The sequence below is a fragment of the Leishmania donovani genome, chromosome 31 (genome assembly GCF_000227135.1).
Source record: "Leishmania donovani BPK282A1 complete genome, chromosome 31".
In the NCBI taxonomy this organism is placed as follows: domain Eukaryota; phylum Euglenozoa; class Kinetoplastea; order Trypanosomatida; family Trypanosomatidae; genus Leishmania; species Leishmania donovani.
Genome location: NC_018258.1, coordinates 791,153 through 807,015, shown reverse-complemented (window position 1 = coordinate 807,015; position 15,863 = coordinate 791,153). Strand labels below are relative to the sequence as shown.

The 15,863-nt window shown below is 59.8% G+C and overlaps 4 protein-coding genes across 4 annotated transcripts; all 4 read left to right on the top strand.

Moving 5' to 3' along the window:
* Positions 1 to 1,120: 1,120 nt before the first annotated feature.
* LDBPK_311740 (hypothetical protein, conserved) lies at positions 1,121 to 4,717 on the top strand (the record flags this gene model as incomplete). Its single annotated transcript, XM_003863217.1, has 1 exon — positions 1,121 to 4,717. One exon carries the CDS (start codon positions 1,121 to 1,123, stop codon positions 4,715 to 4,717), a length of 3,597 nt encoding a protein of 1,198 aa, XP_003863265.1.
* A 1,224-nt stretch (positions 4,718 to 5,941) lies between these two features.
* LDBPK_311730 (hypothetical protein, conserved) lies at positions 5,942 to 8,071 on the top strand (the record flags this gene model as incomplete). The annotated part of the gene is made up of 1 exon (XM_003863216.1): positions 5,942 to 8,071. One exon carries the CDS (start codon positions 5,942 to 5,944, stop codon positions 8,069 to 8,071), a length of 2,130 nt encoding a protein of 709 aa, XP_003863264.1.
* A 946-nt stretch (positions 8,072 to 9,017) lies between these two features.
* On the top strand, positions 9,018 to 11,051 carry LDBPK_311720 (hypothetical protein, conserved; the record flags this gene model as incomplete). Its single annotated transcript, XM_003863215.1, has 1 exon — positions 9,018 to 11,051. One exon carries the CDS (start codon positions 9,018 to 9,020, stop codon positions 11,049 to 11,051), a length of 2,034 nt encoding a protein of 677 aa, XP_003863263.1.
* A 460-nt stretch (positions 11,052 to 11,511) lies between these two features.
* Positions 11,512 to 15,828, top strand: LDBPK_311710 (hypothetical protein, conserved; the record flags this gene model as incomplete). Its single annotated transcript, XM_003863214.1, has 1 exon — positions 11,512 to 15,828. One exon carries the CDS (start codon positions 11,512 to 11,514, stop codon positions 15,826 to 15,828), a length of 4,317 nt encoding a protein of 1,438 aa, XP_003863262.1.
* Between the last annotated feature and the right edge of the window lie 35 nt (positions 15,829 to 15,863).

The following is a 15,863-nucleotide window of genomic DNA, read 5'->3' as shown; positions in this document are numbered from 1 at the left end:
GGGCAGCGGGGCACCTTTCAAGGAGGGAGCGCTGACTTGAAAGAGTTTGGACTCCGTGCATACCTGCACACACACACACAAACACAGAGAGAGCGGGCGAGGGAGTGAGACGTGCGAATGCTTTGTTTCCCGGTTCAACTCTATCTCCCACTCTCTTTCGTGGCATGATCTCGATCCGTGCGCCTCGCGAACTTCATAACAGCATGGAACGAAGGCTCACTCGGCTCCTCTTCTGAGTGTCCTTTCCTTCCTATTTTTCTTTGATCAACCGGCATGGCGCTCGGTGAGGGGGCGGGGCGGTCGGCCCAGTGACCCCTGCAGTCTTGCCCTGGGGGGAAGGGGTGCGAGGCGGAATGGAGGGAGTAGAAGAAGCAAGTGTGTGCTAGAGAAGCGTTGCCACTCTTGTGGCATGCTCTACCCCACATCACCGTTTCAAGACCACAGTGCATGTAAATGCGGCTCCTGTCTCTTTCCCCTCGTCACTCCCGATAGAGCACACATGCACAGATGCATCAACATCTGAATAGCGACGCACATCCACTGTCACAGATGACCGCATCCTCGCTAAAGTTTCAATTCACGCCTTCATTCACCCCCTCCTCGACCCCCCTCCCATCCCCCTTCCTCATCGCCTTGCGCTAGGCCATGCCCCCTGTCTTTCCTCTGCTGCCTCGTCAGCCGCTCCAGTCTCTTACCTCGCTCTTTCTCTCCTCCTCTGGCTCTCGCCTGTCACACCCTGACTCGCCCCTAATTCTTGCACACTAGTCCTTGTTCTCGCTCGTGAGGCGCCGAGGTGGGCACTCGCGGGCTGTTAGCTCAGAGCTCCTTCGCCAGGTCACGCCCGTATCATAGCCTGGTCTCCTCCTCCCTTTTCCCTCTTTTTTCCCTCATATAGTACGGCCGCCTCTGCCGTTGTGGTTCTCCTTGTCCTTGCCTCTTCGCACGCATACAGGCACGCACCCTTCTCTTTTTCAGTGGTGAGTGCTTCACTGCAGAACAGCGGCCTCAGTGAAACCACAGTGTGCTGTTGCCCCTTCTGTGTCAGCGACACACCCCGCCACCCCCACCTCTCTCTCTCACAAAACTCGCTCACACACCCACACCTGAGCCAACGGCGACAATGGGCTTCGGCACCGATTTCACCGAAGAGGAGCTGGCAGAGCTCGAGAAGCTAGATAGCATCTATGACAAGCTACTACCCAAGCGCAGTTCCGAGAGCAACAACGTGAGCTCCTCTTTCCTCTACAGGCTAGATGATCATGGCCGAATCCCGCTCCGGGACTTCTTTGTTCCTTCCGCTGGTTCCCCATCAGTGGCACGGATGCGATCGAACCCACCCGGGATCGCGGCCAAGTGGCAAACGATGCTGCGTGAGATGAACGGCGAGATGGTGGTGCGCAGCGGGCAGAACATCCGCAACACACGCGCCGTCATCAACCGTATTCTCTCTTGGTCGATCACGTTCCAACAAGCAGATCGCGCAGCGGCGGCGGTGAGCCTCGGCCACGATGGCGGGCGCGCCTTGGCGCGTGAGTGGGTTCGCGGCATTGTCGTTTACTTTCAGGAGCGCATGGACAAGCTGTTTGCCGAGCTGAACATTACCGCACAGGAGGATGCGTGTGTACAAGAACTTAAGTTGCCCGGGATGGACGGAGTCGACCTCGTGTCGCGATGTGTAGAGGCAGCCCGCACCGTCATTACGCCCATGCTGACCACAAGCCCGTACTTCATCGGCATTGTTCGATGCTGCCGTGAGATGGTGCTCGCACTTAAGGTGGTGCAGGGCCTTCTCTCCCACATTTCATCGCACACACGTCTCATGCCATCCTCAGCCATGGTGACCACCCCGGATGGGCGCCGCAACGCCCTTGCGATCTTGACGCTCGGCGAAGACTTCCTCGAGTCGCTTCGGACGCCACTGTGGCTCTTCCGATCTGTCCTGCTCTTTCTTGGCGCGCTAGATCTTCAGCAGTCCCCGCAACGCGAGGCCACCATCAGCGAGCAGCACCTCGACCACTCGATTCACTGCATTGCCTCCCTCGTAGCGGAGGTCGAATCGAAGAGGGACAGCAGCGCCGCCGCAAGCCTGGAGGTGCGCGCGACCCTCGACGCACTCGTTCTTGGGCACGTCAAGAACGCCTGTCTAGCACGCTTCCCCCCAAGCAAAACGCTGGAGCTGCTCGAGCACGCGCAAGGTGTGCGGAAGGACGTAGCAGCTTCTGAGGCCGCCGTCGGCCCCCTTGCGCGCTGCAACCCAGTGCTAAAGCAGCTTCTAGTCGACTACCCCACGTTCGTGGAATCTACAGCGAAGTTTGTGGAGCGCAACGAGATGAGTGACTGGGGTATCTCACTCATGTTGGTGCAGCTCTTCTGCTGGGACGTGAAGACGCCTCCGGACTCGGCCGCACAAGCCAAGCGGCAGGTCATCTATCATGTTCCAAAGCTGACGGGCGCGTTTCCGCATGGATCGACGGTGCTGAACGCCATGGTGCGCGAAGCGCTGCATCCGCTGCTCTCTGCGCTGTTCTCAGCGCTTCCATCTGGCGTCAGAGGCTATGGCACCAGTGGCGGCGCGATCGGAGCCGAGACCTCCACTAGGGCTTCCGATGGGAGCGCTGTGGCAGGACCGGGTCGCACGTCCACCATAGACGGTTACGACGCTGGGCTTTTGCTTTACCCCTCTGAGCAGAAAGTCTGTGCTGCGCTTCTCACGCTGGCGACGTGGCTGCAGGGCCTCTCTTTTCCGGCGGGGTCCCGCATGCAGAGATGGGCCTCTCTGGATGTGGGCGACCAAATCATGCGGGAGTTTAATCTCGGTGAGGGCTGCTTTACGAGTGTGCTGGGCGAGGTGCTACACGATGTGATCGCCAACGCTCTAGATCAGGTCGAGAACGACTGCAAACACAGCTGCGCTACCAGGGTGGTCACCGCTGTCGAGACGGACGACTCTGTGTCCAGACTGAGCACGGCGGTACTGCAGTACCTGCGCCGTGTCGAGCGCATCTGGAACGCTGTAACGGAGCCCTCCCTTGAGCTGCACCTGTCTGCCTTCGACGATGTTTTTGCGATCGGTGCTAAGACACTGCCTTCGGTTGCCGCCGCGTCGACCTTTGGCATCGCTGCAGACGTCAGCGCCACCGCCGAGCGTGCCAGGTACGACACTACCCTGTTCGGGGACTGCAAGTATCTCTTCTACGACACCGTGCAAAATGTGATGAGGGCGAGGTGGCCCGGTCAGTACGCCGATATGCTCACCGATCCCTTACTGCAGAGTGTGCATGTGTACTTGCTCCGAGCCGAGAGCGCAAGCCAGCGCGGCAGGGGGCTGCGATCGGTTGCCCTACGGGGGGCACCGGTACGAACGATTGGTGCGAAGTGGCCAAACCCACCGCCGCAGCCAGCGCTAAAGGAACTCGCGCCTCGCCCGGTGAACACAGGCGCTGCAGCTGCACCCGCCCGTGGCCCGCCCCCCAGCGCGGCGGAGCAGGATGCCGTGGTTTGCACATCAAAGGAAGAGTTGCACAGCGCTCTCCGCATGGTGCGGTGCATCAAGAACCGCGACCTCTTTATCAACCGCTACACCATCACGGTACGGGAGCGTCTTCTGACTCGGCCGGCCCCCGATGTCATTTCCGATGCCGAGCTGGAGAGCAACAAGAAGCGTCATGAGCAAGAGGCAGAGCAATTTCTCGCCACGTGGCTCGGCGATGCATCCCTGCTCAAGCCTGTCCGCGAGCTCCATATGAGTTACTCCGCGCAGAGCGAGCTCTTCGACCTCGCCTCAAAGGGCTCTGTGGGGGTGGGCGAGGCGCCGACCAAAGGCATCAGGCTCGCCACCACCATTCTCGACTGGCGTGTATGGGGAAACAAAGAAGCGGCATCAGCGGCAACTTCCTGTCAAGCAAGTGAGAGCGGTGCCGCCCCCGCTGCTTTTCCAACGTCTGCGGCAGAGCTGGTCGCCCGGGCCGGGCAGGCACTCTCCATGGCCCTGTCAGAAACAGCAACGTTACCCTTTCCGAATGACGCTCTTGTGCACCTTCAAAAGGTGGAGCACGCGTACAACGAGAAGCACTCGAACCGCATCTTGCGGTGGGACTGGAACGACCACGCGTACACGAGCTTCACCGTGTCTTACCCCAAAGAAGGCGGCCGTGTGACGACCATTCACGGCACGCTCTTGCTGCAGCGACTCTTCCTCGCGATTGCCGCGTATGGCCGGGCCGGGGTGGAGTTGAAGACGCTAGCAAAACGAGCTGGCATGGATGAGCGGCGCATCGCTGCTGTTCTGAGGCTGTGTCTCGACCGCGACAAGCTACTGGTTCGCATCAGCAGTAGCAGCGATGGTGCGGGTGAGGCAGCTCCGTCCGGTGGGGTACACATTGCCCTCAACTACGACTATACTCGGCCGCCTAGCCGCCCGCATGGTGAGTTCACGTACTGGCCCAACGCCGAACGCCGCCGCGTGGCCGCTGGCACTGTGGATGAGGACGCTACCATCACGAAGCGGCGTAACATGATCAAGACCTCCATCATGCAGATTATGAAGCATGTGCAGCGCATCAAGCACGACGAACTGTACAACACGGTACGCGAGAAGAACGCAAAGGCGTTTGATGTTACGGTGCGTAACTTCAAGCAAGAGATCGAAGGGCTCATCGGTCAGGACTTCATGGCGCGTTCATGCAAGGACTCGAACGTGTACGTGTTCCGTGCATAGGGCGATCGTGAGACATGCATGCAGCGCAAGTCATTTTAGGTTGGGAGGGATGATGAGTGTCTAAACTCGCACTCTCCTCCTCAGGTAGGCGCCTCTTCATGTTTCATGTTCTGTTTCTTCTTTTGAGAGATTGCACACACACGCCGCGAGTGACCGGTTCCGGGGCCATAGTGTGCACTTTCTCTCGTTCCCTTCGTTATTTCACCCTCTCCAGACACATATATATGTATACATGTGTGTGTATGTCGTGTTACTCGCTGGGTGTATTGATTTGTTCTTTGTGTGCTCTGCTTCCTTTGCTTGATTGTTCCGGTGTCTGCGTCCCTGCCTGTGTGGGTGTGAGCTGTGCCACCTAGCGTGCCACTTGTTTGCTGTTGTCTCCCGTCATGGCTCCGACTCTCCCCCTCCCCCTCCCCCTCCTCTTACTGCTTTCTCATCTCGTATATACATGTGTATGTGCGTGTGTGTGTGTGTGCCCCGCTTAATGATGTGTCTGTGTCGTTCCTCTCTCTCTGTATCTACTGAGGAATGTGTTGCCACGAGCAGTGTACCTTGTTGCTGCTGTTACTCTCGGTTTGGTCACACATCGATTTTTTTCCGGAGGGATTCCTGTGAACGCATCCTGTGTCCGCTTCTTGTTCTGTTCCATGCGCCACTTTCGATCTACGAGCTGGTGTAGAAAATGCACGTCATTGTGAGTACGGTATCGTCCGCTCCTCGAGTGTCCGTCTGTGCCGTCAGGCACCTATAGGCGTGCGCCTCCGGTCGCTGATGTCCCTTGTGAAGACAAGCAAAGAACGCTCTTTCCTGCTCACGGCTGCAGTTCGCTTTTCTAGCATGCCTCTTGCATGCTGTGAGCAAGCTGTCTGCAGTACGCTTGTCTGCATGAGTCTGTGTGCCTGTGTCTTGAGCGCATGCGCCGTCCCCGACATGCGCAACTCGTTCTCCGTCTCGCCGTGTCGTTTTCTCTGCATGTTTGCCGCGAACTACACAAAAGCACACCCGTTCATGTCCGCCTCCCGCTGCAGCGCTACATTCCCGCCACAGACTTGCCGCTTGATCTTCGCTTCACAGCGCCTCCTTCCTTCTCCGCTCACAACTGTATAATAACGTCACACTTCTTAAGATCCTCACCTAACTCGTTCGTCTCTCTCCCTCTCTGTGTATTTCTTACATCCAGCCTCTCCGGTATTTCTGCGGCCATCAGGTGACCTCCCCGTGATCATGCAAATCGAGTCCTCCTCGGCGACGGCGGCGTCTTCTCTAGAGGGACGCCGCCGCCGCCTCGTTGTGTCCACGCCTGCGCCACCGTCGAACCCGTGCGCCGGCAGCACAATGTCAGCCCTGCCCCCTACTCCGGCAACGCTGCGGTCAAACCCCGTGGCAGCGCCGGCCACCAGCCGCTTTGAGACGACGAGCCCCACGTCGACCAGCAAGCCAACGTCTGCTTCTGCGAACGGCGAGTGCAGTACACGGTCGTCTCCTGGCACACGGTCTCGCGCCACGGTGGCCTCACGCGGCTCAACACTCGTGGTCGTGCCCCCGAACACCTCTGTGTCGCAGCTTGGCACCAGCACAAAAAGGTCCTCGAGGAGGAAGTTACCTCTGAAGCGCAAAGGAACGGCGCGCACCTACAAGCCAGTGCCTCTCACCGCGGTCGGCATTGGGGCATTGATTTCGTCCCACACCCCACTGACCTCCAGCCCCGTCCTATCCTCTGGCACTTCTCGCTCACCGCGCGTATTAATTTCGCCAGGTGTCCGTGAAAGAGCCAGCCGCACTCGTGCCAACTGTACCTCATCTCTGCCTCTGAGCTCCACCGCCACGTCTGTGCCGTGCGCCCTCTACGATTTGCATCACGCTCTCCAGCACCGGCTTGTCGAGGACCTCGGGTGGTCCCTCCACTGGTACTTGGACACAGAGACGGAGATCAAACAGCTGGAGGTGTTCAAGGAGCTGGAAGAGAAGACCAAGCACCCCTCCCACAAAAAGAAGGACAAGCCGACCGCAGCCGCAGCGGAGGGGAGGGCGAATGAAGCAGCGACGGGCGACGGAAAGCCGAAGTCTGCGGCGGCTTCTCCTCGTGTGAGCCTCACGGTGGACCAGCAGGACAGCTCTGCACCAGGAGGCTCGCTGAAGGGCAACACCTCCTCTCTCACGAGCCCACGCCACAGCGACCCAAACACCCCTCAGCGTCACCATCGCATTGACGTCGATGGGCGAGAGCTGCCCTTCTTGGCGCAGAAGCCGAAGCTCGGCGTCACCACCAACCGCTTCGACTGCTGCATGTGCCAAGACCTGTCCGCGGAGGCTCACTTTGCCGCATCGCAGGCGCCCCGCTCGAAACTAAGCCGAAGCCCCTTCGAGTACCGTCTAGCGTCGCTGCAGCGGTGGTTGCGCAAGCGCAGTGTTGAATCCGACAAAGACGGGCTTCTTGCCTCCTGTCTGTCGCTGGAGACGCAGCGCTACCTCGCCTACCTCGGCTTCGCAGACTGCTGGACATCGCTCTTTGTCACCGCAGGACTGCCGATGGTCATGCCAGTGGCGGCCAGCTGTCCCTCGTCGCCACGCGAAGCGTCGCCGCGCCTTCCAACGACGCTCTCTGGAGCGGCATCGCGCCTCGGCAGCGTGCCGCTCAGCTTTTACGTGTTGCCGGCGCTGTGTCGCTGGAAGTGTGTGACGCCGTTCCGCCGCGACAGGATGCTGCGTGAGAGTGTGATGCACCCCTTTCCGCTACCGGAGGTGTTCCTGCGGGACTGTAGAGGCGCGTCTCTGGCGCAGCTGCAGAGCCGTGCTGAGGCGAGTAAGGTGCAGGCGGCGTCGGCAGACGTGTCACACTCACTTTCGTCGCTGACCTTCTTCACCATACAGCAGAGGTCAGCCCTGACAGAGCGACGGCGCCCGTCTATGTGGCGCAACCAAACGGCTTCTCTCGGTGAATTTTGCGCGTGTGATGTGTACCTTGTGGCAGCAGCAGGAAGGGGCGCCAGAGACGGTGCAGCGGCCGCAGACACTATCGCGTCGGTGTGGGGCTATGTAAAGAGGGAAGACGTCGACAGCCGTGCCCTTTCTCTGCCCTCTTCACCCTCGTCTGCGGCACAGAAGTGCAAAGACGGTCGAGAAGGCAGCACGACAACAACCACCTCCGCCAAGTCGCCTTCCGGAGAGCTCTTCTACATCGCCAGCAGTCTTGAGAACTATCTTCGACTGGGCTTGGTGTTCGGGTGGGTGTATGGGTGGCAGATGTGCTTCTCGTCAGCCGGACCACCGCCCAACTCGGTGCTATGGCTTCGCTTGGTGAACAGGTCCGCCTACGAGGCAGCACTGGCGGCAAGCAGACATACGGCACCGTAAAGCTCTCTGTGCTGCTTGCTCTGAGTGTCTTTTCTTTCTCTCTGATGGGAAAACCACGAGAAGTGTTTGGCTGAGGGCTGCCGGTGGAGAAGGAAGCTCCACCTACGCGCCAGAGCGTTTATACGTGTATGCGTGCTTTATATACCGAGCAGCGCATAGATGGGTCACAGAGCCGTGGCTCACCGAAGCTGCTTCTTTTGTGTCCATGTTGGTATTGTCGCGCCTTTACCGCACTGATCCCCACTGAGGCGCTCCCTGCCTGCGCAACCACAAATCTGTCGGTGAACGAGGGGCATGACCCTTCTTGGTGTCCACCTGTTCGCTGTCTTCTCTTGTTTTGCTGGTCGTATTGCACGAAACTGTGAATCCCCTGCCGATGAGTTACGTCGTCACTCTTTCTTTGGGTTATTTGAGGGGAGGGGTTTGAGCGCTGCGTCTTTCTTCCTAAGCTCGGCGCATGTGTTTGTGCCAGTGTTTTCTGATCAAGAAATCACCTGCATGTTCTCAGAAGACGGTACCGCGAGTGTGCCTTTCGATTCCCCCTCTGCCCCTCACTTCCCACTCTTGGCCCCGTTCCCACCCCTCACCCTCGGCCCCCCCCTCCTCCTCCTCCACCTCCACCACCTTGGCTCATTAGACGAAAACACGCGTCTGTGCTCCTGGTGGCACCGCACGCTGTTATCTTTCGTAGACCTGCACGTCATCCGCAGTGCACATGCGCCGATCTCCTTCTCCCGTGTCTCCCTCGTACGCGTTTGCAGCTCATGAGTGCGCCCCCGCTTACCTCCGTCACCCCCGCCCTCCTTTATGCTCTTCTCCTTGGCATCTTTTCCACGGCCGCTCTTCTTCTTCCTCCGCATCACTCCTTCGACTGAAGGAGTCCGCAAACACCCTGAGCACAGAAGACTGGTGAATCGCTTTTACTTCAGGCGCACGGCAACGGGAAATGCACCGGAGCCACTTCCGCGTCTGGCGATGCAGTGCGCTGGCGCAGCTGTGCGGCCCTTCCCTCTATGCTCTCCGGCAGGTCAGCCGGCCTGCGTACACCCGATCCTCTAGCCCTCTCAGATCCGATTTCAACCCTAGACAGCACCGTAGCCCTGACGGGGCAGATCGTGAACCGCAACGCCAGCTCCAGTCGAAGCTGTCCAGGAGTGCTAAGGTCCCAGTATATACGCGTGACAGAGAAGAGCGACTAGCCCAGCAGGCTCCCCCGTCACCCGTGGCCTCATATCACGACGACAGCATCACGAGTGTCGTGCATGAAAGCGCTCCAGGGCTTTCTGATAGGGAGACGGCAAGCGCCGCACGCTCGCGGGTGGCGTCTTCGTCTTCGTCTCCGCGTACACGGCACATTCGAAGACAATCACATGAGAAAGACCCTGTCGTGTCTTCTGCAACGGTGTTGCGCTACCTGGAGAAGCGTAACTCGCCTTACGTCTCCACATTGCGCAAGCGTGTTATGCCGAGGCACACCGGCACACACGGTGCCATCGAAGATCCGAACTCGGCTTATCAGTCAGACGATCAGCGCCGTGCAGCAACTGACCTCCGCGCTGAAGAAACGCGCAGCATTGAACGCGACGGCTACGACCCCGCACTGGTCGTACATGTCGACTCCCGCCGCCGGCAGGTGCGGCTGAATGACGTCCAGCGCGAGCTCATCTGGAAGGCGCGGCAGAAGCAGTACCACGACATGCTCCAGCGGATGGTTGCCTGCCTTCAGTCCCACCGCAGCCCCATCGAGAAGTGCCAAACCATCTACGGCCTTCACGACGAAGTGATTGAAAGGCATCTGCGGCTGCGCGCCGACACCTACGAGGACATCTTCCACACGCTCTACAGCGTTGGTGTGAGGCGAGGCGGTGGAGCGGGACAGCCCGGCAAGGCGTCTCTGGGCTCCAGCGCACAGCTTGTCAGCGGCGGTGCCGGGTGGGAGAACTGCTGCGGGCAGGAAGGCTCGCTTTGGGGCAGTGGCGGGGCACTGCCTGCCGAGCTTACCACGCCCTCGGCAGCCTCCAGCACCGTCCTGAGTCCCCACGGCATGGAGAAAGTATGGGAGATGTACCGCTATCTCGTGGATAGCGGCACCGACCCGACACCACGCATTCTCCAGTACGTGATGGGCCTGCTGGAGCATGCCTCCGTCTCCCTCGCGACGGCGCGGTCGCACACCACCGCAGACGCTAGTGGCACTCCTACCACGCACGGACGTCATCGCGCGCGGTGCACCGGCCTTATACTGGTCGAAGCCAAGGCTCACTCTCTCATGATGGATGCGGATCGTTTTCACCTGACCCCAACGGAGTACACCGTGAATTCATACATCGCCATCTGCGAAGCGTGCGACGTGATGCACCTCGCCGTGGCCCGCGTAACAGACTACCAGACAAGGCAAGAGCGGCAAGCATCACCTGGCATGTATGCTCGCCTCCTCACGGGGCTTGTGCGCTGTGGCCATTACACGGACGCAATGGCGGTAGTGACTACCATGCAAAACGTTTCGATGACTACCTACCTCGTTAACGCTGTCCTCCAGGCAGCACGGCACTCCCGCGACCCCGCAAGCGTCTTTGCCTTTTACCGCTCTCTCTTCTTCGCTCCGTCGAATCCTCTGCGCGTCAGTGGCGACGGCGACCACGAGCGGGGCGGCGGCGCTGGCAAGGCACCGCGTCCCTGGCGCATCAGTGCCACTTCTCGATCTGCCACCGGCTTGGCGCCCTCCCTTGTCACCTTCTCTATCATGGCAGAGGTGATGCTGCAGACCCAGGACTACACGGAACTCACGTTTGTGATTGCTGAGATGCAGCACTACGGTGTCAAGGGAAACGGACTCCTCCTGAACAAGCTCTTGAAGATGATGCACAGGGCGGGGCGTCCACGATCGGAGGTTCGTGCCCTCCAAAGTGCCATGGACGCGAAGCAGGTGCGTGTCTTCGACGAAAACAGAATAGGTGGGCACGTACCCTCTCTGGAATGAGCCACCTGGTGTTGGTGAGTGTGCGCCTTTACCTGTGGCCGTGGATGAAGCGCACCTCCTTTACTCACCACACGTCGCCGGCACGGTAACCTACTCACATGTGTTCTCAGGGGTCGGCAGAGAAACTGAAAAGGAAACGGGGAAAGACACGCAAAGAGCACACGTCTGCACTTTTATGCTGTGCGTGGCCATGTCAGGTGTACGACGCCCTCTATGTGACTGCAGCGCAGGACAGAGGCAAGCGGAGTCTTTGTCTTCTCGCCCGCCCAAAAAGCTACGCGATCGCTTTTCAGCGCCTCTTTCTCACGGCCCTCCATCTCCTCCACCCCCCCCCCATTGGCTTTTTGACGTTCGCCCCCTGGCACCTTGAATCGCTCTTCTCTTGCCTCTCTTCGAGTCCCTTCCTTCGCAACGCCCGCCCCTCCGCTCTCTCGTCACACGCCGCTTCTGCAGACGAAGTATGCAGTGGACAGAAGTGGACCAGGAGCAGCTGCATCGATTCTTGGAGAGCTTCACTAACCCAGACCCGTTGGTGCAGGCCTCGAACCTAGAACAGCTCCAAGCCCTGTCGGACTACCCATCTGCATTAGTGTCCACACTCGCTATCGTCTGTGATGCGGCAGCCTCCGTCACTGTGCGGCTCTCTGCCACTACAGTGGCCCGCCAGCTACTGCGCTGCAGCGACCGGCTGCCACTCTATCTCAGCGCTGCAGGGGATGATCCGGCAACGGCGGCGCAGTCCATAGCGGAGGCCCTCTTTGACGCTGCCCTCGGGGGCTCGTCCTCACTATCATCGGCGACCACAGCAGCACCACTACAGCGCGCCACAGCGAATCTCATCGCCTGCCTGCTAAGTGGGTTGGCTCACACAAGCCTGGCGTCCACCGCCACTGCAGTCTGGTCCCGCATCATATCCTCTCTCCTCCAACGCACAGATCCGGCCACGCTCATCGTGAACCACGCATTTCAAGGCGGTCGTTGGCACACAGCTCAGCTTGGGGCCCTGTGCGCTGCGTTGCTGCGCGCGATATGCGAGGCACCCCTTTCCACGTCGAAGGTTCTGCGTGAACGGTTGGGTAGCCAAGCAGCCGAGTGCTTGACCCTCTGCTCCCTTTTCACACAGTTGCTGCAACTACTCGAAAAGCAGATGGAGACGGAGCAAGCCGCGAGCGGGGCAGCAGCGCGTTTCAATGCGTTGTGGTTGGAAGAGACTCTCACTGCTTTTCAGGCGTGCATGGAGTCTGGTCTTCTGCCTTGTGCCCCTTCAGACTTCTTGCGCGCGCCCGCTAGTGACCAATCTGTCACCTCGCCTGGTGCGGACAGCAGCAGCACCGGCTTGGGTGAGGGCCCCTCTATGCAGGCACTGCGCGCCGTGGGCACCGCAGTTCGCAATGTTCAAATCGGCGCTCAGGACCTCCTCCTCCGTCACGTGCTGGGGCATCTGGAGCTTTTGGACGGTCAGAGGGCTGACGGCGCTTTCCTGCGCGAGGTGGTTGTGTCTGCCGCTCCTTTCGTGGCGGTTGGCATGCGCTACATGGCCGACGCCGTCGCTCTCGATGCTGTCCATCCCCTTCACGATGCCTTCCATGCCACGGCAACTCCTCTGCTTGCGAAATTCTGCCATGCGGCATGCCTTGCTGAGCTCCAGTACGATGGTGCCGGTGAGTCTGACAGCGTTCACGCCGCCGTCTTGGCCTGCATAAACTACGTGACAGAGTGGATGAATACAGAGTGCGCGCATCTCCGAGCACCTTCGAGCCGCCTTGCCGCGTTCTCGGCTCATCCCTCGACGATGACTGCACCAACAGAGGGCTACGTCTCCTGCCTCTACAGCATGCTCGTAGATGCAGCTACGCTTCCGACATCTGTAGCTGATGCGCTAGAGGAACACACAACACACCAGCCGGACAGCGCCGCAGGTTTTCTGGTGAAGTCGGCCACCGGGCGGCGTCGGGAGCCCCGCGGCAGTCACACGAAAAAAACTTACGATGAATGGGCTTCGGTTGCCGCCGAACCCGCAGAGGCAACGCGGAACGCGTCAGCAGTAGTGATCCCAGCGAGCTGTGACAAACAGGATGACACCTTAATTGCAGACGCGCTGGAAGTCGCGCTACCGGACAACGGGACACTAAGGCAGGCCGTAGCCTGGTGTGCAGCTGGGCTCTCCTGCAAGCAGGCGTGGATGATGGCGGTTGCACCTTTAGTCGTGCGCCCTGCAACAATCTCCCCGCTGGCAAGCCTCGCTGTAGCCTGCGCCGCAGAGTCCGCCTTGTTTGTGAACAACGAGTTCCTCGATGGTATCCTCGCCGACGACGAAGTCAGCGCCTCCCTCGCCGCAGCAACTCCTGAGCTACTCGACCAAAATCTTGCAGCGCAAGTGCAGTCTGTCTTGAGCCTTCTCGGCCCACCAACACAAGATGGCTTTGGCACTCGCGCTCCATTCTTTGTGCGCATGCAGGCTGTGAGGTATCTTGGAAGGCTGGTGGTTGACTTACTGGACGCATGGCAGCACACTTCCAGCGCTGATCACGTGACTCGAAGCAGGTCAGGTATTGAAGAGCGTGCCCACACGGTGATGCTTGCAGTCGGTGGCCTGGAAAAACTGCTTGGCCTTGTCCTCGGTCGCCTGACCACGGAGGTAAGTAAAGCCGCTCAAGTGGAATGTGTAAAGACCCTCAACTCCGCTCTTACCTCATACCTGAAGGTGATGGAGCAGCTGATGCGCAGTGCCGTGAACGGCGGTGCTGCATCGGACCTCGAGGAGGAATCTCTGGGTAGCACCAGCGGCAGCAGTGGCGATATGGATGCCGGTGACGAAGGCGGCGACGCAGCTCGCCATCTTTTGCTCAGTGACCGCTGCGAACGTGCGCGCGCCTTTTTTCAGTCCTTCGGCGCCACGACGGGCCTTTGCGCCGTTGTGGAGGTGTTGCGTGTTGTTTCTTCATACCTCCCGTCCTTCCAGTGGAGCGTCCGGCAAGCTGTGTACCACCTCTTCAGTGAAGCACTGCCCTCGCTCTGGCGAACAGCACCATTGGTGGACTCCTTGTCTGCAAGCCAGGCAGATGGCACCCACTCAGTAGCATCGTACTCGGCTCGTTTCGTCACCGCGCAGGTTTTGGAGGCGCTGGCCCAGCACTACGCCACACTCCTCAGCGGCTCTTCCCTTTCCGAAAATGCCTCTCCGATGCTAGAGATGGCGACGCTGCTGACGTCAATGGCGGATGTGACGAGTGCGATGGATGGTGGTGCACTAGAAATGGTCGTGCCGTGGATTCTGCAAGTGGCACATCACATGCTCGACCTCTACGCTCACTATCTCACCCGTCGCGCACACTCCAATAACTTGCCAACTGCTGACAGCGCAAGTGGGGTTGTGGACATGACAGATATGTGCATGGTGAGCCTCGATCTCGTGAGCTGCGTGTGCGATGGTGTCATAGACCGTGACGCACTGCTGGAGCAGCAGCTGCGGCCGAAAGAAGATGGTGACGCTTTCGGGACCATGGATGCGCGTGTGATGGCGCTTGCGACGTCCATGCTCCTCCCTCCCGCCGCCAGCGGCATCGGATATGATGGCGCGCCCAGCAGCTGCAGTGGTGCTGAGGCGCTGCCAAACCGTTGCATGGCGCTTCTGGCTGCTTGTCAGTCACTGGCAGATCACCCAAGCCATGTCTCGACAAGGCCAAACACTGTGACTGCAGACGGTGCTGAAGATGAAGCGTTCTGTCTGTCAGATGAGTTCGGTGACGTGCGCCGAGCCTGCTTCGCCATCGTTTACGACTGTGTCTTCCTCGCTGCGTACCGCTCTTCCCTTTTTCGGCCTCTTGATGTGGCTGTAGCGCCCGACACGGGGCTAGTGAGCAGCCCGAGATGTCTTTCCGACTCTCTTGGAAGAGATCTCTTGGCGTTGTGCATGCGCGAGGTGCTTCCCTCTAGTACGCCTTTGTCTGTGACGCGGAGTGCGGAGTACGCAGCGCACTTCCGCTTCGTCTCGGCCCACAACGCTGCAGCCTCCGATGCATGGCTTTGTTTGGGGTCTCTCTTGAGTCTTTGGGACCAGCAGCACTGGCAGACGAGACGCAGCGCCGCGCGTGGTGCGCAGCCTACATGCGAAGGCGAACGCGGCCCACGCTCAGTGTTCCACATTCGCGGACTCGAGTCCACCGCAGAGCTACACTCGCACTGTCTGCACACCCTGAACTATCTCTTGGCGCTTCTACAAGACACGAGAGCCACCGTCATGTCCAACATGAGGCTGAACATGATCACCGCTGCCTGCGGTTTGGCAGTGCTGCTATGCGACTCTGGTCGTTCGCACACCGATTCTGGAGCACTGGCACCTGTGTGTCCTCTCCCCTTCGCCACCATCTCTGCCACGTTTTCGGAGGCCGCCAGCACCCGTATACAGGAGTACGCTCCCAATGCCTCGGGCGGAGACCTGAGCGGCATCAGCGAAGCTGCCCACGTGCTGTGGTGCCTCGGCCGCCTGTGGCAGGAGGCGGTCCAGCCGCTTCCCCAGGACGCCTTGTGCTCATTTCTGCGTTCGCATGGAAGGGAGACCACCAAGACGATTTTGTGGTGGACGCGATGTGTGTTTGGAGCGAAGAAGCGGCTGCCGCCTGCTGAGCCCCCTGCGTCTGCATCGGCCCTCTTCTGGGGGTCCCTTCTGGAGCTGTGGCGACCTGTCGCGCGCGAACTTGTGCAGGCCGCGAAAGGGAAAGCACTCTCACTGACGCAGGCGCAGCTCTCCGAGCTGGGTCAACTGGAGCGACTGTGACAATGGAGAGCAACGCAGTGCGGACGAAGGAAGAA